General features: G+C 51.0%; 1 protein-coding gene across 4 annotated transcripts in view; it reads right to left on the reverse strand.

Annotated features, from left to right (window-relative positions):
• LOC121272275 (neuroligin-4, X-linked-like) overlaps window positions 1-24,865 on the reverse strand; it is a 1,033,091-nt gene that overhangs the window by 415,198 nt on the left and 593,028 nt on the right. For all 4 annotated transcript variants that reach the window (XM_041178833.1, XM_041178831.1, XM_041178834.1 and 1 more), the window contains one exon: window positions 11,192-11,377. In XM_041178833.1, the coding sequence (XP_041034767.1) occupies window positions 11,192-11,377 (186 nt within the window). The remainder of the gene's footprint in view (window positions 1-11,191; window positions 11,378-24,865) is intronic.

Genomic DNA, 24,865 nt, shown 5'->3' on the forward strand with positions numbered 1-24,865 from the left:
CCTGCAAATACAGTCACACTCGCGGGGACCCCCTGTAAATACTGACACACTCCCCAGGGACCCCCTGTAAATACTGACACACTACCCGGGGACCCCTTGTAAATATTGACACACTCCCAGGGGACCCCCTGTAAATACTGACACACTCCCCGTGTCCACTATAAATACTGACACACTCCCCGTGGACCCCCTGTAAAACTGCCACACTCCCCGGGGTCCCCCTGTAAATACTGATACACTCTACGGGGACCGCTGTAAATACTGTCACACTCACCGAGGACCACCCTATAAATACTGACACACTCCCTGAGGAAACCCTGTAAATACTGACACACTCCCAAGGGACCCCCTATAAATATTGACACAATTCATGGGGACACCCTGTAAATACTGACACACTCCCCGGTACTCTGTGCAAAAACTGACGCACTCCCCGGGACTCCCTGTAAATACTGACACACTCCCCGGGACCCGCTGTAAATACTGACACACTCCCCGGGATCCCCTGTAAATACTGACACAATCCCCGGGACCCCCTGTAAATACTGACACAGTCCCCGGGACTCCCTGTAAATACTGAGATACTCCCCGGTTCCACCTGGAAATACTGACACACTCCTGGGGATTCCCTGAAAACACTGACACAATCCCCAGGACCCCGTGTAAATACTGACACACTCCCCGTGTCCCCCTGTAAATACTGACACACTCGCCAGGGACCCCTGTAAATACTGAGATACTCCCCGGTTCCACCTGGAAATACTGACATACTCCCTGGGAACCCCCTATAAATACTGACACACTCCCCGGGGACCCCCTGTAAATACTGACACACACCCTGGGACTCCATGTAAATACTGACACACTCCCAGGGACTCCCTGTAAATACTGACACACTCCCCGGGACTCCCTGTAAATACTGACACACTCCCCGGGGAACCCTGTAAATACTGACAAGCTTCCCGCGGACCCTCCTGTAAATACTGACACATTCCCCGGGGAATCCCCTGTAAATATTGACACACTCCCCGGGTACACCCCTGTAAATACTGACACACTCCCTGGGCACCCCCTGTAACTATAAATTTTGACAGAATCCATGCGGACTCCCCGTAAATATTGACACACTCCCCAGGACCCCCTGTAAATCCGGACACACTCCCCAAGACCCCCTGTAAATAATGACACACTCCCCGGGTTTCCCCCTGTAAATACTGACACACACCCCGGGGACACCACTGTAAATACTGACACACTCCCCGGGGACCCCCTGTAAATACTGACACACTACTGGGGACTCCCTGCAAGTACAGTCACGCTCGCGGGGACCCCCTGTAAATACTGACACACTCCCCAGGGACCCCCTGTAAATACTAACACACTACCCGGGGACCCTTTTTAAATATTGACACACTCCCCGGGGACCCCCTGTAAGTACTGACACATTCCCCGGGGACACCCTGTAAATACTGACACACTCCCCGTGTCCCACTGTAAATACTGACACACTCCCCGTGGACCCCCCTGTAAAACTGCCACACTCCCCGGGTTCCCCCTGTAAATACTGACAAACTCTACGGGGACCCCTGTAAATACTGTCACACTCACCGAGGACCACCCTATAAATACTGACACACTCCCTGAGGAAACCCTGTAAATACTGACACACTCCCAAGGGACCCCCTATAAATATTGACACAATTCATGGGGACACCCTGTAAATACTGACACACTCCCCGGTACTCTGTGCAAAAACTGACGCACTCCCCGGGACTCCCTGTAAATGCTGACACACTCCCCGGGACCCACTGTAAATACTGACACAGTCCCCGGGGACACCCTGTAAATACTGACACACACCCTGGGACTCCCTGTAAATACTGACACACTCCCAGAGACTCCCTGTAAATACTGACACACTCCCCGGGGACCCCTGTAAATACTGACACACTCCCTGGGGACCCCCTGTAATCACTGACACTCTCCCCGTGGACCCCCTGTAAAACTGCCACACTCCCCGGGTTCCCCCTGTAAATACTGACACACTCTACGGGGACCGCTGTAAATACTGTCACACTCACCGAGGACCACCCTATAAATACTGACACACTCCCCGAGGAAACCCTGTAAATACTGACACACTCCCAAGGGACCCCCTATAAATATTGACACAATTCATGGGGACACCCTATAAATACTGACACACTCCCCGGTACTCTGTGCAAAAACTGACGCACTCCCCGGGACTCCCTGTAAATACTGACACAGTCCCCGGGACTCCCTGTAAATACTGACACACTCCCCGGGTCTCCCTGTAAATACTGACACACTCCCCGGGGTCCCCCCTGTAAATACTGACACAATCCCCGGGGTCCCCCCTGTAAATACTGGCACACTCCCCGGGTCTCCCTGTAAATACTGACACACTCCCCGGGTCTCCCTGTAAATACTGACACACTCCCCGGGGACCCCTGTAAATACTGACACACTTCACGGGGTGCAACTATAAATATTGAAGGAAACAATGGGGAACCCTTGTAATTACTGACACATACCATGGTTATCCCCTGTAAATAATGACACACTCCCAGGGAAACCCTATAAATACTGACACACTTCTCGGTACTCTCTGTAAATACTGACACACTCCCCGGGACTCCTTATAAATACTGACACACTCCCTGGGGACCCCTGTAAATACTGACACACTCCCAGGGACTCTCTGTAAATACTGACACACTCCCCGGGGAGCCCCCTGTAAATACTGACGCACTCTCCGGGACTCACTGTAAATACTGACACACTCCCCGGGGACCCTTGTAAACACTGATACACTGCCCAGGACAACCTGCAAACACTGACACACTCATTGGGCACCCCCGTAACAATAAATTTTGACAGAATCCATGCGGACTCCCTGTAAATACTGACACACTCCCCAGGACCCGCTGTAAATGCTGACATACACCCCGGGGACCCCTGTAAATACTGAGACACTGCCCGTGACTCCCTGTAAATACTGAGATACTCCCCGGTTCCACCTGGAAAGACTGACACACTCCTGGGGATTCCCTGAAAACACTGACACAATCCCCAGGACGCCGTGTAAATACTGACACACTCCCCGTGCCCCCCTGTAAATACTGACACACTCGCCAGGGACACCCTGTAAATACTGACATACTCCCTGGGAACCCCCTATAAATACTGACACACTCCCCGGGGACTCTCTGTAAATACTGACACACTCCCCGGGACTCCCTGTAAATACTGACACACTCCCCGGGGAACCCTGTAAATACTGACAAACTTCCCGCGGACCACCCTGTAAATACTGACACACTCTCCGGGGACACCCCTGTAAATACTGACACACTCCCCGGGTACACCCCTGTAAATACTGACACACTCCCTGGGCACCCCCTGTAACTATAAATTTTGACAGAATCCATGCGGACTCCCCGTAAATATTGACACACTCCCCAGGACCCCCTGTAAATCCGGACACACTCCCCAAGACCCCCTGTAAATAATGACACACTCCCCGGGTTTCCCCCTGTAAATACTGACACACTCCCCAGGGACCCCCTGTAAATACTAACACACTACCCGGGGACCCCTTTTAAATATTGACACACTCCCCGTGTCCCACTGTAAATACTGACACACTCCCCGTGGACTCCCCTGTAAAACTGCCACACTCCCCGGGTTCCCCCTGTAAATACTGACAAACTCTACGGGGACCCCTGTAAATACTGTCACACTCACCGAGGACCACCCTATAAATACTGACACACTCCCTGAGGAAACCCTGTAAATACTGACACACTCCCAAGGGACCCCCTATAAATATTGACACAATTCATGGGGACACCCTGTAAATACTGACGCACCCCCCGGCACTCCCTGTAAATACTGACACACTCCCCGGGACCCCCTGTAAATACTGACGCACTCCCCGGGACTCCCTGTAAATACTGACACAGTCCCCAGGACTCCCTGTAAATACTGACACAATCCCCGGGGTCCCCCCTGTAAATACTGACACACTCCCCGGGTCTCCCTGTAAATACTGACACACTCCCTGGGGACCCCTGTAAATACTGACACACTTCACGGGGTGCAACTATAAATATTGAAGGAAACAATAGGGAACCCTTGTAATTACTGACACATACCATGGTTATCCCCTGTAAATAATGACACACTCCCAGGGAACCCCTGTAAATACTGACACACTTCTCGGTACTCTCTCTAAATACTGACACACTCCCCGGGACTCCTTATAAATACTGACACACTCCCTGGGGACCCCTGTAAATACTGACATACTCCCCAGGACTCTCTGTAAATACTGACACACTCCCCGGGGAGCCCCCTGTAAATACTGACACACTCTCCGGGACTCACTGTAAATACTGACACACTCCCCGGGGACACCTGTAAACACTGATACACTTCCCAGGACAACCTGCAAACACTGACACACTCATTGGGCACCCCCTGTAACAATACATTTTGACAGAATCCATGCGGACTCCCTGTAAATACTGATACACTCCCCAGGACCCCCTGTAAATACTGACATACACCCCGGGGACCCCTGTAAATACTGACACACTCCCCGGGGACACCTGTAAACACTGACACACTCCCCAGGACCCCCTGCAAGCACTGACACACTCTCTGGGCACCCCCTGTAATTATAAATTTTGACAGAATCCATGCGGACCCCTTGTAAATACTGACACACTCCCCAGGACCCACTGTAAATACTGACACACTCCGCGGGGACCCACTGTATATACTGACACACTCCCCACGCCCCAATTTAAATACTGACACACTCCCCAGGACCCACTGTAAATGCTGACACACTCCCCGGGGACCTCTGTAAATACTCACACACTCCCCAGGACCCCCTGTAAATACTGACACACTGTCCAGGACCCACTGTAAATACTGACATGCTCCCCAGGACCCCCTGTAAATACTGAAAAACTCCCCAGGACCCCCTGTAAATACTGACACACTCCCCGGGAATCCCTGTAAATACTGACACACTCCCAGGGAACCCCTGTCAATACTGACTCACTCCTCGGTACTCTCTGTAAATACTGACACACTCCCAGGCACCCCTGTAAATACTGACATACTCCCCGGGACTCCCTGTAAATACTGACACACTTCCTGGGGACACCCTGTAAATACTGACACACTCCCTGGTACTCTCTGTAAATACTGACACACTGCCCGGGGACCTCCCTGTAAATACTGACACATTCTCCGGGACACACTGTAAACACTGACTCACTCTCTGGGACTCACTGTAAATACTGACACACACCCTGGGACTCCCTGTAAATACTGACACACTCCCAGGGACTCCCTGTAAATACTGACACACTCCCAGGGACACCCTGTAAATACTGACACACTCCCCGGGACTCCCTGTAAATACTGACACACTCCCCGTGGACCCTCTGTAAATACTGACACACTCCCCGTGGACCCCCTGTAAATACTGACACACTCCCCGGGGATCCCCCTGTAAAGACTGACACACTCCCTAGAGTCTCCCTGTAAATACTGACACTCTCCCCGCGTCCACCTGTAAATATTGACACACTCCCCGGGTTCCCCCTGTAAATACTGACACACCCCCCGGGGACCCCCTGTAAATGCTGACACACTCCCCAGGACCCCCTGTAAATGCTGACACACTCCCCGGGGACCCCTGTAAATACTGACACACTCCCCAGGACCCCCTGTAAATACTGACACACTCCCCGGGGACCCCCTGTAAATACTGACACACTCCCCGGGGACCCCCTGTAAATACGGACACACTCCCCGGGGACCCCCTGTAAATACGGACACGCTCCCCGGGGACCCCCTGTAAATACTGACACACTCCCCGGGGACCCCCTGTAAATACTGACACACTCCCCAGGGACCCCCTGTAAATACTGACACACTCCCCAGGACCCCCTGTAAATACTGACATACTTCACGGGGTGCAGCTATAAATATTGACAGAATCCATGGGGAACCCCTGTAAATACTGACACAGACCATGGTTATCCCCTGTAAATAATGACACACTCCCCGGGGACCCCCTGTAAATACTGACACAATCCCATGGGACCCCCTGTAAATACTGACACACTCCCCAGAGACCCCTGCAAACACTGACACATTCCCCGTGTCCCACTGCAAATACAGTCACACTCGCGGGGACCCCCTGTAAATACTGTCACATTCCCCGGGTCACCCTGTAATAATTGACACACTCCCCTGGGGCCCCCTGTAAATACTGACACACTCCCCGGGACTCCCTGTAAATACTGACACATTCCCTGGGGACCCCCTGTAATATAAATTTTGACAGAATCCATGCAGACTCCCCTGTAAAAACTGACCCACTCCCCAGGACCCCCTGTAAATACTGACATAATTCACGGGGTGCAACTATAAATATTGACAGAATCCATGGGGAACCCCTGTAAATACTGACACGGACCATGGTTATCCCCTGTAAATAATGACACACTCCTCGTTTCCTCCTATAAATACTGATATACTCCCCGGGGACCCTCGGTAAATACTGACACACTCCCCGTGTGTTTGTTTGCCCACTCTGCAGGGAGACCCTGGAGTCGAACAGAACGATATGTTAATGTCAGGATACAGCTGAGGGCTCCAGCTGTGAGGGGAGAGAACAGGTGCGAGACAGCTTTTTATTGAGTTGGAAGTTCCTGTGAGGAATGTCTGACCTGGTTATCATTTATTGGAGATGGGTTGAAAGAGGCTGTCTGTAGGAGGCATGGCCCTGAATTTTTCAGCCAGCCAGCGGGCGGGCTCAGCGAGAGTGGACAGGACCGGTCACAGAGCTGACCGCTGCCCGACATTGGCTCTGTGCCGCCATTTTACCCCGGGGGCGGGGGGGGGGGGGGTGGTGGTGGTGGGGTGTGTGGGGGTGGGGGTGCAAATAAGGCCCGTTCGTGGATGAGGCTTCCTAGAAAACGTCAAGGCCGCCAACCGTGAGGTGAGGTGGGTATCGTTAACCATCACGTCAATTAACTCGTTCACGGCCCCTCGACGGGGCCCATCGGCGCTCGGCGGGCGCTCAGCCCAGCCCTGACGCCGGCCCCTCGGAACGTGGCCAATCCCGCGTCACTCCACCCGCCGGCCGATTGGTTCAGGCCTCGGAGTCCGCCCTTGCCGACTCATTCGACACGGGGCCGGCGGGGAGCACCAGGGTTGGCTTGGAAAGGGACGGCTGCTTGCAGGAGGTCCTGCTCCCTCCGTCCCCCGCCCCCCCCACCTCCCCACCCCCCAACACCCCCACCCCCTCTCTCGAAAATGCCCCACCGGCGTCGGTGACCCTACAGGGACTGGACCGTGGGCGAAGGTTGCCTTACTTCTGACCCCACTTCCCCCCCCCCGCCCCCCCCGCCCTCGGCTTGCCGACCCGTCCGAGTTTTGCCGTCGGCAGTTAGGCCTCAAGCCTTCAGCCTAGGCCTCTCTGCGGACGCACAAAGCCTTCACCCCGACTTCCTAGGTCCCGAAAGCATTGCCTGATTCCTTGCCCAGCCCTCTGATCCACAGACCGAGACAGGAAACGTAGTCAGGCAAATATTTTTTTCCCAGAGGGTTTTTTTTTTTGTTCGATTAACACAATTTTAAAATCCCAACGGCAATTTAGTCCTGACTACACGTGTTTGTGGGTCGCAGACACCAGCATATTATTGGCCCAAAGCAGCTGGTTTCCATTTTTTGGCTTGGTTTTATTTGTTTTGAGTTTGGCTCAGTTAAAGTCACTGGCTGCCCACGCCATTTCTTATCAATATCATCACAAGTGCAAGAAGGCTTTGGTGTGTCCGAGGGTTTCTATTTCTCCTTTTCTTTACCCCCCACCACCCCCCACCCCCACCACCCCCCCCACCCCCGACCCCCTCCCCGCCATTTTTTGTTTCATTCCCTCCCACACCATCCCCCACCGACCTTACACAAGAGGGGAAAAAAAAACCTTTCGTTTCTCACAAGCCAAAGGGAGAAACGTCCATCGAATGAGCAGCCAACTCATCGCCTGACAGCTCGTGAGAAGCTTTTTAGTTTGTAAATTAAGCCGTCTGACAGTAGTCAAAAAAAAAAATCAGCTGTTCCCTCAAAATGTGTGGCGTGGTCCAATGTGTATGACTTGTCAAACTAAAGGGTGACTCAACCTTAGTTACAATTATGGGTGAGGTTAAAGTTCACCGGTCGCTCTGGCCAACGTGCAACGTGCCTCTGGATGGTGGGCCGAGGTGTGAGGGAATCTCGGCCCCCCCCTCTCTCTCCGCGCAACGTTTTTGATGGGGTTTGTTTATTGACCTGCAGCCTCATTCCCTCATTCCCAAAGCGCCCCCACACGCCAAACTGCTCCATCTTTCTTGTCAGGAGCAGGTTGAGCCGGTTGCCTGGTGAGGCCTGGTGTTGGTGCTGAGCCCTGTACTCAAGTACAGCCTGTGTTCCCCCACACCCGCTGTCAAGCCAGGACAAAATGGCGGCTCCCATGGATTTGGCGACAGCGGCATTTTGCCTCCACAGCGAGGTGCCAGGACCACAGTGCCAGCTCCTTTGGAGTGCCAACCTCTGAGAGGGTAGGGGAGCAGGGCGAGATGGGTGGAGGGGCAGGGGGTGGGGGCGGGGGAGGGGGCGATAATATCAGCCAGACACAGAGAGGACTCGCGTGTGGCTGCTCAGCTGATGATGTCCTCACTGCTGTTGCTACACTCTTAACATCACAACAGGACAACTCCTGTTGCTATGCTGATGACATCACAACAGAATGATTCCTGTTGCTATGCTGATGACATCACAACAGAATGATTCCTGTTGCTATGCTGATGACATCACAACAGAATGATTCCTGTTGCTATGCTGATGACATCACAGCAGGACAACTCCTGTTGCTACATTGATGACATCACAGTGACAATTCCTGTTGCTACGCTGATGATTTCACAACATGACAACTCCTATTGCTACACTGATGACATCACAACATGACAACTCTTGTTGCTACACTGATGACATCACAACAGGACGATCCCTGTTGCTATGCTGATGACATCACAACAGAACGATTCCTGTTGCTACGCTGATGACATCACAACAGAACGATTCCTGTTGCTACGGTGATGACATCACAACACAATGATTCCTGTTGCTATGCTGGTGACATCACAACAGAACGTTTCCTGTTGCTACGGTGATTACATCACAACACAATGATTCCTGTTGCTATGCTGGTGACATCACAACAGAACGATTCCTGTTGCTACGGTGATTACATCACAACAGAATGATTCCTGTTGCTATGCTGGTGACATCACAACAGAACGATTCCTGTTGCTACGGTGATTACATCACAACAGAATGATTCCTGTTGCTACGCTGATGACATCACAACAGCACGATTCCTGTTGCTACGGTGATTACATCACAACAGAATGATTCCTGTTGCTATGCTGGTGACATCACAACAGAACGATTCCTGTTGCTACTGTGATGACATCACAACAGAACGATTCCTGTTCATACGCTGATGACATCACAATAGAACGATTCCTGTTGCTATGCTGATGACATCACAATTCTGGTCACTAAACCCATGATGTCATGACATCTCCATCTTTGAACTGGCTCCTGAGATCAGAAGGGACCCAAATTCCAGTGAAGTTGAGCCTCTCACTGATTGAGGCTGGGACATATTTGATGAAGCTTTCAGGGGATAATAGGAACTTGCCTTTATACCAGGTCCTTGTGGAAAGACCTTGAAGCTCACTGAATTGGATAGTTTGGAGTTTTCACAATTCCAATTATTGAGAACCAAAACACCCATGGAGGGTCTCAAAACACCCATGGAGGGTCTCAAAACACCCATGGAGGCTCTCAAAACACCCATGGAGGCTCTCAAAACACCCATGGAGGCTCTCAAAACACCCATGGAGGCTCTCAAAACATCCATGGAGGCTCTCAAAACACCCATGGAGGCTCTCAAAACATCCATGGAGGCTCTCAAAACATCCATGGAGGCTCTCAAAACACCCATGGAGGCTCTCAAAACATTCATGGAGGCTCTCAAAACACCCATGGAGGCTCTCAAAACACCCATGGAGGCTCTCAAAACATCCATGGAGGCTCTCAAAACACCCATGGAGGCTCTCAAAACATCCATGGAGGCTCTCAAAACACCCATGGAGGCTCTCAAAACATCCATGGAGGCTCTCAAAACACCCATGGAGGCTCTCAAAACATCCATGGAGGCTCTCAAAACATCCATGGAGGCTCTCAAAACACCCATGGAGGCTCTCAAAACATCCATGGAGGCTCTCAAAACACCCATGGAGGCTCTCAAAACACCCATGGAGGCTCTCAAAACACCCATGGAGGCTCTCAAAACATCCATGGAGGCTCTCAAAACACCCATGGAGGCTCTCAAAACACCCATGGAGGCTCTCAAAACACCCATGGAGGCTCTCAAAACACCTATGGAGGCTCTCAAAACACCCATGGAGGCTCTCAAAACACCTATGGAGGCTCTCAAAACACCCATGGAGGCTCTCAAAACACCCATGGAGGCTCTCAAAACACCCATGGAGGCTCTCAAAACACCTATGGAGGCTCTCAAAACACCCATGGAGGCTCTCAAAACACCCATGGAGGCTCTCAAAACACCTATGCCCAGGCAACACGACATTGGTGTTCGAGTGTGAGGGCCTCATGGGCTTCGACAACAGAGCCTAACTGAAGAGGCCGGACCAATTCCCCATAGAGTGACCCGGGAAGGTGAAGCTGTGATGCTTTCAAGACAATTCTCAACAGCCCAGTCCAAGGAGCTGGTGCAGGCCCATCAGGCTGAATAGCTGGCTTTTGTACTGTGAAGCAAACAGGAGTAGGCCTCTTGGCCATGTAGGCCGAGGCGGTGGGCGGGGCGGGGCTGGTGAGTGGGGGAATGCATCACAGAGAACAACAAAGGCTTGACCATCGCAGTAAGTGAACTCTCACCTCGCCCGCCAATTTTTGCTTTTTAACCAGGGTTCAGTTTTCCCTTTAGAGGCTATGACAGCAGCATGCAGACACCAAAATTGTCAAAGGGTTTGTGCCGGCTGAATACCTTTTGTTGAATTGCTCCAACGGTTACCTTCAGAATGGTGAGAAAGAATCAGGAGGTTGACACAAGAGGCACCCGCACCCGATCCGAAAACAGTGATTCTCATGGGGTCACCGCCAAAGAAGCCAATGTTCTCACTCAGCCACCGTAAGGCCTGGATCTGATCGAGCAGGCCATAATTACCCTTGGCGGCCATATCTCCTGTGCTTAAGAAGCCTGAAAGGGAAAAGGGAAAAAGGGAAAAATGTTCAATGCATAAAACATGACCGGGCATAATGTTTTCTTCACGTATTGAGTCAGGGGGTGTGGGAGTCATCGTCAAGGCCATTTATCACCCACCCAGGCACAATATTATTTCAAATGGAGAGAGACGGCAGAATGCTGGGGTACAGAGGGATCTGGGTGTCCTGGTGCATGAATCACAAAAAGTCAGTGTTCAGGTCCAGCAGGTAATTGGGACGACAAGCGTAGTGTTGGCCTTCATTGGCAAAGGACATGGAGTATAAAAGTCAGGAGGTCTTGCTACAACTGTTCTTGGGTATTGGCGAGGCCACACCACAGTGTATGGTTCTGGTCTCCTTACTTAAGGAGGGACATACCTGCATTGGAAGCCGTTCAGAGAAAGTTCACTCGGCTGATTCCTGAGGTGGGGATGGAGGGGATGGTTTGTCTTATGAGGACAGGTTGAGCAGGTTGGGCCTCTACCCATCGGAGTTTAGAGGAATGAGAGGTGACCTTATTGAAACATGAGATTCCGAGGGGGGGGGGCGGGACAGGGTGGATGCTGAGAGGGTGTTTCCCCTTGGAGGGAAATGTAGAACCAGGGGGCACTGTTTAAAAATAAGGGGTCTTCCAAACGGAGATGAGGAGGAATTTCTTCTCTCAAAGGATGGTTAATCTTTGGAATTCTCTTCCCCAGGGAGGGGCAGAGGTCATTGAGTATATTCAAGGCTGGGTCGGGCAGATTTTTGATTGACGAGGGAGTCAAGGTCTATGAACTGTAACAATCTCATGGTTAACCAGTGCCTTCTTTCCACATCATAGTCCCCAATGGTCGGTCTCTCAGCTAATTTGGACATCTCGACATTCCCCCCGCCACAGCAGCTCCACCCTCCCCACCCCCCCCCCAACCCCCCTCACCCCCACCAAGTGGAATTGTAGCATGAGGTAACTGTTACTGGACTCGTAATCCAGAGCTTGGATGGATGAGGCTTTATAAGGCTCTGGTCAGACCACATTTAGAATATTGTGAGCAATTTTGGGCCCCGTATCTCAGGAAGGATGTGCTGGCCCTGGAGAGGGTCCAGAGGAGGTTCACAGGAACGATCCCAGGAATGAAAGGCTTAACATATGAGGAACGTTTGAGGGCTCTGGGTCTATACTCGATGGAGTTTAGAAGGATGAGGGGGTATCTGATTGAAACTTACAGAATACTGAAAGGCCTGGATAGAGTGGACGTGGGGAAGATGTTTCCATTAGTAGGAGAGACTAGGACCCGAGGGCACAGCCTCAGAGTAAAGGGAAGACCTTTTAGAACAGAGATGAGGAGAAACTTCTTTAGCCAGAGAGTGGTGAATCTATGGAATTCATTGCCACAGAAGGCTGTGGAGGCCAGGTCATTGAGTGTATTTAAGACCCAGATAGATAGGTTCTTGATTGGTAAGGGGATCAAAGGTTATGGGTGTACCTACACCACCAGGGCTGCAGCAGTTCAAGAAGGCAGCTCACCACCACCTTCTCAAGGGGCAATTAGGGATGGGCAATAAATGCTGGGCCCAGCCAGCGATGCTCATATCTTAAGAATGAATTGTAAAAAATGTTGTGGTTTGATGAACATATAATTATAAGACCATGAGTATAGCAGTGGTGTGTGTACCATCTACAAGATGCACTGCAGGAACTCACTAAGAATCCTTAGACAGCACCTTCCAAACCCACGACCACTACCATCTAGAAGGACAAGGGTAGCAGACACATGGGAACACCACAACTTGGAAGTTCCCCTCCAAGCCACTCACCATCCTGACTTGGAAATATATCGGCCGTTCCTTCACTGTCGCTGGGTCAAAATCCTGGAACTCCCTCCCTAACAGCACTGTGGGTGTACCTACACCACACGGACTGCAGCGGCTCAAGAAGATAATAACCTCGCAGAATGGCCATGTCATTGGCAAACAAGCTGCAAGTTAGATAATTATGAGGTACAGTATTTTTGGTAGCAAGAATATGGATGACGCGTATCTCTTTGGAAAATTATTATGGTGCAGTTTAAACTCACAGGCCTGAATCTCCCGTTTGGCTCGCTGACGTGTAAAATAATACACAGTGATGCCGGGCGTGGGTCCCAATGTCACCGTGCGTCATTCCCATCTTCACCGGAGTTGGCCACGCGCCCACCAAACTGTCAAAGGCCCGTTCAGGCCATCAGTCAACCAGTTAAAGAGCTGGTCAGGGCTGTCCGTCCATGGTTAAGGTTGGTGGGGGTAGGGGGGAGGTGGGGGGCAAAGAGCCTTCGCATTTCTCATGGAACCTCATCCACGGGCGGGATGAAAGTTTTATTAATTCAATAGAAACTTTTAATGAAAATTCGCCAACATGTCCCAGCTCTTGTGACGTGAGGGGGACGTGCCTGAATAATTTTATATTTTTTTTTACTTTTCACATTTTTATGACTTTTCTTAATCTTCCTGAGTGCGCGGAGCTGCCTGAGAGAGAGTTCTGCAGGAAGGAGCGCAGACCCCGAATCGGCTTTCTAACCCCCAACCCCCCACCCCTCCCCCCCAACCCCCCCACCCTCCGCCCGCACAGGCAGCGCTGAGCACTTCCGGGCACGCTAGGCAGAACTTTATTGGCCAGCCCACGCAAAAGGGCGGCACACGCAGCCAATTGCGGCCAACGAGCGGCTGTGCACCCGCTCCCGCTTACTCCCACCCAGCGGGGAGAAAATTCTCCCTATTGGAAACATCACGCACTTACACGGAGACCTCTTTAAGGGTCCAATCGTTGCTGCGTCCAAACGGGGGTACGGGAACAGAGATCGTACAGATAAACAAATCCCTAAAGTTGCAACGTAGCTTAATAAGGTCATTAAAAAAAAAACAAACAAAGTTCATTTCTGAAGAGAATTGAAGAGCTGACATGGGGCTGGATTTTCACAGGCAAGAAGAGACTCCATGGAACATCCAAAATGGCAGCCGGGACCTAATTCTGGGTTTTCCCCGGCCCCATTCCCGGCACCTTCTAATTTTCACCCAGGCGGAATAAGGGCGCGGGGTGTTTCGGGTCTCCAGCCTGCTCCCTGCAATCCCAGCCTGGCGGGCTCTGTTGTGGGCCTGGGCGTCTCTTCACCCCCAACGCAATTTTCGCGGAGTCAGACCAGCTTTGCAAGGGGCTCGAGGTTCACGGGCCCCTCAGAGGGTGTCGTGAACCATAGCCTGGATGAGGGAGCCTTTTGGGAGGTAAGTTCAAAAGGTCTTACCCATACCCCACGCATGCCAATCTCTGCCTCTCTGCCCACCACCCCATGCTGCTCAGTCAAGAGTGCAGAATGAGGCTTGGGTGAGAGCCCAGACATCCATTAGAATGTTGGAACAGCTGCACCCAAGGGAAAACCCTGTTCGATTGACAGCTTTTCCTCTTAGGTCCATTTTCTCAACTGATCAATGTTTATTTCCACAAGATAAACAGGTGTCAAGTGCTTGCAGTTCCTGCTGCTGATACTTTAAAGTTCTGGTTGACTGACACTTTTACAGGGCTGTAGCAAAATCAGTTTTTTTTTTAAAGAAGGTTATGCATGAATGAATGTCTGTTTTTTAAAGCCTTTTCACAAATGACATTGTTACGAGAAGAATCATTGGTTCTATACAGTGTTTACCAGGTGAATGGGCATGAAAGTGCCATAGGCTGACATGGGTGGTAAGAAGGGAAATGGAGATGGCATAGAGAGGGCACGGGGAGAGCGTGGGGGGCGAGGGGGTGTGAGGGATGAAGCTAAGATGGCCTGTTTTATTTATTTTGTTATAACTGAGTTGAAGTTCCAGAGCACCGAGGCGCATCTTTCAAAAACAGCAGGGTTGACTGCCTCTGAGCTCTTTCCAGGAGTGCTATAGGCCTGACTCCAGCGTACACACACACACACACACACACACACACACACACACACACACATCCCTCGGGAATAAGAATCCCGCCTTTGCCGAGGCGGGCGGGCCGAGCTGGGAAATGTCCCAATTCCTGCTCCCCATCCCGAGGATGGAAATCCAGCTCAGGAAGTTAAACCTGTATCGGGTGCACCTTGGCGAAACCACACTTAGAGTTACCGTGCACCATTCTAAGCTCCGCATTACGAAGAGCAGATGCTGGCACTTGAGTAAGCGCAAAAAAAATATCATAATAACGATGCTGGAACTGAGAAGTTATAACTATCAGGGAGAGGCCAAACAGGCCGGGGCTCTTTTCTCTAGATGTGAGAAGGCCGAGGGGGTGACCTGATCGAGGTCTTTAAAATTCTGAAGGGGTTTCGATGGGGTTGACGTAGAGAAGATATTTCCACTTGTATAGGGGAGACCGGAACTCGGGGCCATCAGTATAAGAGAGTCACTAATAAACCCAATGAGGAATTCAGGAGAAACCCCTTTACCCAGAGAGCGGGGAAAATGTGGAACTCGCTCCCACAGGTAGTGGTCGAGGTGAATAGTATCGATACATTTAAGGGGACGCTGGATAAACACATGAGGGAAAAAGGAATAGAAGGATAGGCTGATAGGGGGACATAGATTCAAGGCAGAAGGTGTAGGGGGGACATGAGGAAGAACTTTTTTACGCAGAGGGTAGTGGGTGTCTGGAACTCGCTGCCCAAGTTGGTGGTAGAGGCAGAAACTCTAAACTCTTTTAAAAAGTACCTGGATCTGCACCTGAAGCGCTGTAAGCTGCAGGGCGATGGGCCGGGTGCAGGAAGGTGGGATTAGAAAGGGCACCTGAAAGGGGTGTCCTCGGGCTGGCATGGACAAGATAGGCCGAATGGCCTCCTTCTGTGCTGTAATGTTCCCATGGTTCTAGGGGGAGATGAAGGGGAGGGTGGGAGGAGGCTCATGTGGAGCAGAAACACCAGCATAGACCAACTGGATTGAACATATTGGGTACTACAGTGCTGCAAATACAATGTAGGAAGGCCCATTCCCACCTTGTCAATGAAGTGTTGGCCTGGTCACTGATACCCCCACCCCCACCCTGTGAATAAATAATTTAAAAAATGACAATCTCCAGAACAAAGATGATGTTAAAGAGTCTCTCGTTTTGATGCCATATTTAAAGATATTAACACTTTCCCAAGGGTACAGCCAAAAAATAATCAGGAAAACAACAATCAGAGGGGGAGATGAAGAGAATTTTTATTCTACAGTGAGTTGTTGTGATCTGGAAGGCGCTGCCTGAAAGGGTGGTGGAAGCGGATTCAATAGGAACTTTCAGGAGGGATGTGGGCTTCGTTGGCTGGGCCCAGCATTTATTACCCATCCCTAATTGCCCCTTGAGAAGGTGGTGGTGAGCTGCCTTCTTGAGCCGCTGCAGTCCATGTGGTGTAGGTACACCCACCGTGCTGTTAGGGAGGGAGTTCCAGGATTTTGACCCAGTGACAGTGAAGGAACGGCGATATATTTCCAAGTCAGGATGGTGAGTGACTTGGAGGGGAACTTCCAGGTGGTGGTGTTCCCATGTGTCTGCTGCCCTTGTCCTTCTAGATGGTAGAGGTCGTGGGTTTGGAAGGTGTTGTCTAAGGAGCCTTGGTGAGTTGCTGCAGTGCATCTTGTAGATGGTACACACACTGCTGCTACTGTGCGTCGGTGGTGGAGGGAGTGAATGTTTGTGGATGGGGTGCCAATCAAGTGGGGCTGCTTTGTCCTGGATGGTGTCGAGCTTCTTGAGTGTTGTGGGAGCTGCACTCATCCAGGCAAGTGGAGAGTATTCCATCACACTCCTGACTTGTGCCTTGTAGATGGTGGACAGGCTTTGGGGAGTCAGGAGGTGAGTTACTCATCACAGGATTCCCAGCCTCTGACCTGCTCTTGTAGCCACAGTATTTATTTGGCTGGTCCAGTTCAGTTTCTGGTCAATGGTAAACCCCAGGATATTGACAATGGGGGATTCAGTGATGGTAATGCCATTGAACATCAAGGGGCGATGGTTAGATTCTCTCTTGTTGGAGATGGTCATTGCCTGACACTTGTGTGGTGTGAATGTTACTTGCCACTTGTCAGCCCAAGTCTGGATATTGTCCAGGTCTTGCTGCATTTGGACATGGACTGCTTCAGTATCTGAGGAGTCACAATTGGTGCTGAACATTGTGCAATCATCGCAGCTTCCCTCTTAAACGTGTCGATACTGTTCGCTTCGACCACTCCCTGTGGGGGCGAGCTCCACATCCGCATTCTCCCGAGGATGAATTCATTTCGGAATTTATTTCTAACTGGGTGTTTGCCCTGCACGGGGTTTATTCTTTAATTCTCTCCCAGGATGTGGGCATCGCTCGCAATACCCATCTCTAACTGCCCTTGAACTGAGTGGCTGGCTCGGCCAAGTCAGGCCTGGGAGTCACATGTAGGCCAGACCGGGTAAGGATGGCAGATTTCCCAAAGGGCATCAGTGAACCAGCCGGGTTTCTTTAAACGACAATCGATGGTGGCTTGATGGTCACCGTTACTGAGACCAGCTTTCAATTCCAGATTTTATTAATTTAATTTGAATTCCACCAGCCGCCGTGGTGGGATTTGAACCTGTGTACCCAGAGGGTTAGGCCGGGCCTCGGGATTACTCGTCCACTGACGTTACCGCCACGCCATCGTCAAGTAGGCCAGCACGCTCCCAAATTTCCACTCCCCGCTCCCAGGCTGAGTTGACCAATCGAAGGAGCGGCTGTGGGGAGTTTGGGGGGTGGGAGGGTGGGGGGGCGGGGGAAACAGTCAAAAACCGGGAAGTCAGAGCATTGGTCCGAACTGCTTTCTCCCCTCCTGTGGTGATGGCAAACGGTCGGCGTGCTCCTGGCTGATGGAGGGTGAGTTCCCCGGTCAATGCCCAGTGACCCCCCCCGGCCATAGACGTAGCGTGCGCGGAGGAATGGGGCTTACTCACACCACCCCACCACCCCCCACCCCCCCACCCCCCCCGCAACTACTCTCTCTCTGGCTTTCAAATCCTTTAATCATCTGCAACGTCTTAATATTTCTCTTAATATTCTAAACTCGAGGGAATATGAGCCTAGCCTGTGCAACTCATCCTCGTATTTTAACCCTTGGAGTCCCAGTATCATTCAGGTGAATCTGTGCTGCGTTAATTGGATAAACAACAAATCCATTAGGGTTTAAGAATCTTCACCACACTCTCACTGAACGACTCTGAATGAGCAGCGAGGGGAGACTTGCAATACGGCGAGGGAGGGTGGGGGCAGAGCGTTGGAGGGGAGGAAGCTTTGTTTTTGAGCAGGGAACGTAAATGAAGATTTGACTGAGTTCATAAAATAATTACACCGATCGAGAGAACAGGGGAGCGTTTATTTTGTTTGTCTTCATCCATGGCTCAGTGGGAGCGCGTGCTTCTAGGAATCAGTCGGCCAGCGAGTCTGGGATCTTGCTATGCGCACTGGTCTCTATCCATACACGACACGCTCCTTCACTTTCTGATTGTTCCTGTTATTTGGGGAGTCAGTCATGTGGGAGCACCAGTTTCAAACTGCCCCTAAGGTAGTAAAGGAAGACATCCTTCAGGGGGTCAGGAGATGACAGTAGATCAGCGAAATTAGTTTGGGATTGATACAGGGCTATGGGGAGAGAGCGGGACAGTGGGATTAGTTTGGGGATTGATACAGGGCTATGGGGAGAGAGCGGGACAGTGGGATTAGTTTGGGGATTGATACAGGGCTATGGGGAGAGAGTGGGGCAGTGGGATTAGTTTGGGATTGATACAGAGCTATGGGGAGAGAGCGGGACAGTGGGATTAGTTTGGGGATTGATACAGGGCTATGGGGAGAGAGTGGGGCAGTGGGATTAGTGTGGGATTGATACAGGGCTATGGGGAGAGAGCGGGACAGTGGGATTAGTTTGGGGATTGATACAGGGCTATGCGGAGAGACGGGACAGTGGGATTAGTTTGGGGATTGATACAGAGCTATGGGGAGAGAGTGGGGCAGTGGGATTAGTGTGGGATTGATACAGGGCTATGGGGAGAGAGCGGGACAGTGGGATTAGTTTGGGGATTGATACAGGGCTATGGGGAGAGAGTGGGGCAGTGGGATTAGTTTGGGATTGATACAGAGCTATGGGGAGAGAGTGGGGCAGTGGGATTAGTGTGGGATTGATACAGGGCTATGGGGAGAGAGCGGGACAGTGGGATTAGTTTGGGGATTGATACAGGGCTATGGGGAGAGAGCGGGACAGTGGGATTAGTTTGGGGATTGATACAGGGCTATGGGGAGAGAGTGGGGCAGTGGGATTAGTTTGGGATTGATACAGGGCTATGGGGAGAGAGCGGGACAGTGGGATTAGTTTGGGATTGATACAGAGCTATGGGGAGAGAGCGGGACAGTGGGATTAGTTTGGGGATTGATACAGGGTTATGGGGAGAGAGCGGGACAGTGGGATTAGTTTGGGGGTTGGTACTGGGCTATGGGGAGAGACGGGACAGTGGGATTAGTTTGGGGATTGGTACTGGGCTATGGGGAGAGAGCGGGGCAGTGGGAATAGTTTGGGATTGATACAGGGATATGGGGAGAGAGTGGGGCAGTGGGATTAGTTTGGGATTGATACAGGGCTATGGGGAGAGACGGGACAGTGGGAATAGTTTGGGATTGATACAGGGCTATGGGGAGAGACGGGACAGTGGGAATAGTTTGGGATTGATACAGGGCTATGGGGAGAGACGGGACAGTGGGAATAGTTTGGGATTGATACAGGGATATGGGGAGAGAGTGGGGCAGTGGGATTAGTTTGGGATTGATACAGGGCTATGGGGAGAGAGCGGGGCAGTGGGATTAGTTTGGGATTGTTACAGGGCTATGGGGAAAGGGTAAACTGCTATCTCTTGATGTGATGGTGTCAATCTCCGATCTTTGACTCTCAATAAATCCCTTGAGCTGGAGTGTATCCTGAACTCCCTCGCCAGAAACGAGAAATCAACATCTTTTCCAAGGTGTCAGTTTTGGGAAGCTCTGAGTGACAGGCTGGGCTGAGAAAATGCTGAGCTCAGCGATTACAGATAATTGGAGTAATATTTCACGCTGAGATCTGCCTTGTGGATCTGTGTGTCGCCTTTACCTCAGGATGTGCACCCAATGGAGCACGTTGTTTCTCTGTGGCCCCCGTGACAAACACACACACGCCTCTGAGTCACAAAGTTGCGGCTTCGAGTCCCGCTCCAGGGACATGAGCACGTAATCCATGCCGGAACTTCCTAACGCCAGGACCGGGCGGGTGCTGCTTTGTCAGTGGTGCTGTCCTTTGGATCAGACGTCAAGGGCGAGGCCCCCGTCTGTCCTATCAGGTCTCACAGCCTCTACCGGAAGCGGGACAGGGGTAATTCCCCACCACCAACCCCCCCCACCACCCCCCCTTCTATGGTCCAAAAATTACCCCTTGACCAATGTCACTCAAAAGGTGAGATCTGAGGTGCCATCAATGGGATCTTACTGTGCTAAATTGGCTGTCACGTTTCCTGCTGTGGCTGCATTCCATCAGCTGCGGAGCGACGCTGGACTTGCTGATAAGGCTCCTGGGAAAATGCAGGGGTTTTTTGTTTTGTTTTTTAGGTGTACGTTCCGACTAGATGTAATCGGTTAGAGCCCAGCAGGTATCTAGACCGAGCCAGCATCCTGGTGACCAGCGGTGGCCAGCAATTCAATCCGCGGGTCAGCGCGGACATGAGTCAAGCCAATACCATTGAAGGAGCGCACCGCCTGTCATCTCCCCATCCGTCTGCACTGCAACCCTCTGAGAAGAACATGAAGTTGTGACGAAGAAGAGTTACACTGGACTCGAAACGTCAACTCTGTCTCTCTCTCCACAGCTGCTGAGCTTTTCCCAGCATTTTCTGTTTCCCTGTCAGAAACAGGAGGAGGCCATTCAGCCCTTCATGACTGTTCCTCCATTCAATATGATCATGGCTGATATTCTACCTCAACTCCGCCTTGACTCGCTGTTCTCATACTCCCTGATTCCCTGAGCATCGGAAAAAACCTGTCAATCTCAGTCTTGAACAGAACAGTAACTTCAGCCCAAACTGCAACACTGCCCACACGTCAAAAGCGTTTTAACTGTCTTCAAAGCACCTCTGAGATGGTGAAAGGCTTCATATAAATGCAAGCTCCTTCTTTTCTTACAGGCAGCTGGGAAAAGCCCAGTTTGGTTGCCTGTGGATCCAACAAGCAGAAAGACCAGCCAAGCCAGGAGAAGGCTTTGGACAAAGTTCCACATGAAAGACTTCTAGTTTCAACTGAAAGCCATGGGAATCGAGGGCCAGGTATGGAAGTCGACATTGAGCTAGCCAATGGGCAGGGCCGTTACCAGCGAGATGGGTGTTTTATTCAGTCTGGAGGTGAGGTGCATTCAGCAAAATCCATAGCAATCAACTTTCTAATCTGCGTAAACCACCTGCAAGCTGAAATCAACTGGACGTGGATTCAAGAAGGGGAGTGGGATAAACACGTTTGCTGGACTATGAAGAATCAACGAGGAAGGTGGATTGGTGCGTGACCAACTGGATAGCTGCTTCAAAGAGCTAGTCCAGGCACAACAGGCTGAATAGCCACCTTCTGTGCTGTATGAACTCCAGGGTTACCAAATACAGCACATGAGGAGTTGGCACATTTAAAATTGGGAAAAATCTTAGGCATTGGAAGGCTCGCCAAACTGAGTATTAAAAGGAATGGAATAGAATTCGTGTATCGGCTCCCCTTGCATTAGGTGGCCATCTTTGTTTTTATTCTGTTGTGAGATATGGGCTAGGCCAGCACTTGTTTCATATCCTTAGTTGCCCTTGAACTGAGTGGGCTGGCTCGGCCCATTTCAGAGGGGCAGTTAAGAGTCAACCACATGGCTGTGTGGGCGTGGAGTCACATGTAGGCCAGACCGGGTAAGGAGGGCAGATTTCCTTCTCTAAAGGGCATTAGTGACCCAGATTGGGTTTCTACAACAGGCGACGATGGTTGCCTTGGTCACCATTACTGAGACTTGCTTTCAATGCGGGAACTGAATTTAAATTCCACCAGACTGGAGCTGAGATTTGAACCCGTGTCCCCAGAGGATTAGCCTGGGCCTCTGGATTACAGGCCCAGTGATGTCACCACGACATCACCATCGCCCCAGATCTACCGTCGCTATCCCCGGTCCTGACAAAACGCTTACTCGGTGAACGGGAAGGACGACACCAAAGGATAAGAGCCAACTTTTGAAGTGTGGTCACTGTGGTTAGCGGAGAAGACGTGGCAGCCATTTTGCGCACAGCAAGATCCCACAAACAGCAGCGCGATCATGGCCGGGTGGCCACGCGTTTATTATTAATGATGTCAGTTGAGGGATAAATATTGGCCCCAGGGCATTGGGAGCAATCGAGTGGTTAGGGTCTGGAATGCACTGTCTGAGAGTGTGGTGGAGACAGGGTCAATCGAGTGGTTAGGATCTGGAATGCACTGCCTGAGAGTGTGGTGGAGACAGGGTGAATCGAGTGGTTAGGATCTGGAATGCACTGTCTGAGAGTGTGGTGGAGACAGGGTCAATCGAGTGGTTAGGATTTGGAATGCACTATCTGAGAGTGTGGTGGAGACAGGGTCAATCGAGTGGTTAGGGTCTGGAATGCACTGTCTGAGAGTGTGGTGGAGACAGGGTCAATCGAGTGGTTAGGGTCTGGAATGCATGTTTGAGAGTGTGGTGGAGACAGGGTCAGTCGAATGTTTGAAAGGAGAATAGGATAATTACCTGAAGAGGAAAAATTTGCAGGGCAACGATGGGAAGGTGGGGAATGGGACTAGATGAATATTGCAGAGAGTCAGCATAGACACGATGGGCCCAATTGCCTTCTTCTGTGATATAACCATTCTATATTGAGAGAGAAAAATAGGGAGACAAGGAGAGATAACAAGAGGGAAAGGAGGGTGGAATAGAGACACAGAATGAGAGAGATGGGCACTGAGAGAAGGAAAGATAATAGTTGCATATATTGTAAGAAAAAAAGTAGAGATGAAAGGGACAGAAAAAGAAGAGATAGATGGGCACAGAGAGATAGAAGAGAGAGAGACACAGGGCAAGAGGTAGAAGGGAGAGAGAGCGAGAGAGAGAGAGAGACTTATCATACAAGTCAGCAACCAAGACTGAAGCAATTAGTTGAGAGGTTGAGGCACTTGAGGAAGTTATAGAATCAGACAGCACAGAAGGAGGCCATTCAGTCCACTCTAGCTGTGCCAGCTCTTTACCAATTACTCCCACTCCTCTGTTTGCTCCCAAGGGCCCTGCAAGTGTTGCCCTTCCAGGCATATACCAGATGGAAAACTCAACCGAACCTGCTGCTTTCAGGAGGCAGTGCCCGATCACACGATGTCTCTGTGTTAAAGAATTGGTGGATTATCCTCCAAAACACCGGACGGACATTAAATGCATCCAGCTTTTGACTTTATTCTTCCAGAGAAGGAGAATCCTCCCCCTTGGTAAGAGGGTGCATTTTGTTGGAGTCAGAGAGGTGGGGTAGTGGGGGTGGAGGATAGAGCAGGGGCAGTGGATGCGGGTGAGGGCTGAGGTGGTGGTGGGGGAGGCGCTGTGTTTGGAGGAAGGGGAAAGCCTCAGATGGAATCAAATGAGTAATTTGTGATATTCCCTGTCCGTCTCGTTGAGTGACTCATTGTCTGGACACTTGATCCTGGCACACATCCAGACAAAGCATTCATTAAACAGTGACACCTCTTATCTTGAAAGTATACTTCAGTGAACAGCTTTTCCCAAACATATACAGCTCATTCTACCAACCTGTCCAGTGCACCAGGTCATCAGTGATCACTGGGAGGCAAGAATTATTCATTGTTCGAGCACCATCCTTCAACTCCATTTTGTTACTCACTCAGCAACCATGTCCAAACAGGCACCAAAGCAAATACTGAGCAACAAGCACACAATGTGTTCACCTTCCAAATAACATACCTGGGCTTGCTGCACATGTCTAACCTTCAGTTAAACAGGATGAGGGAGCAGTGCACCAAACATCACCTCATTGGGAAATCATTTAATCTGGATTGGAATTCTGTAGAATGCGGGTGAAGTGGAAATGGCTTGATCCATTGGGATTGTGTACAGTGGGAGTGAATGGGAAGGGGTTTGGGTCCATTGGGATTGTGTACAGTTAGAGTGAATGGGAAGGGGTTTGGGTCCATTGGGACTGTGTACAGTGGGAGTGAACGGGAAGGGGTTTGGGTCCATTGGGATTGTGTACAGTGGGATTGAATGGGAAGGGGTTTGGGTCTGTTGGGATTGTGTACAGTGGGAATGAATGGGAAGGGGTTTGGGTTCATTGGGATTGTGTACAATGGGAGTGAATGGGAAGGGGTTTGGGTCCATTGGGATTGTGTACAGTCGGAGTGAATGGGAAGGGGTTTGGGTCCATTGGGATTGTGTACAGTGGGAGTGTATGGGAAGGGGTTTGGGTCCATTGGGATTGTGTACAATGGTGGGGAATGGG

The sequence above is a fragment of the Carcharodon carcharias genome, chromosome 33, assembly GCF_017639515.1.
Source record: "Carcharodon carcharias isolate sCarCar2 chromosome 33, sCarCar2.pri, whole genome shotgun sequence".
NCBI classification, from domain to species: Eukaryota; Metazoa; Chordata; class Chondrichthyes; order Lamniformes; family Lamnidae; genus Carcharodon; species Carcharodon carcharias.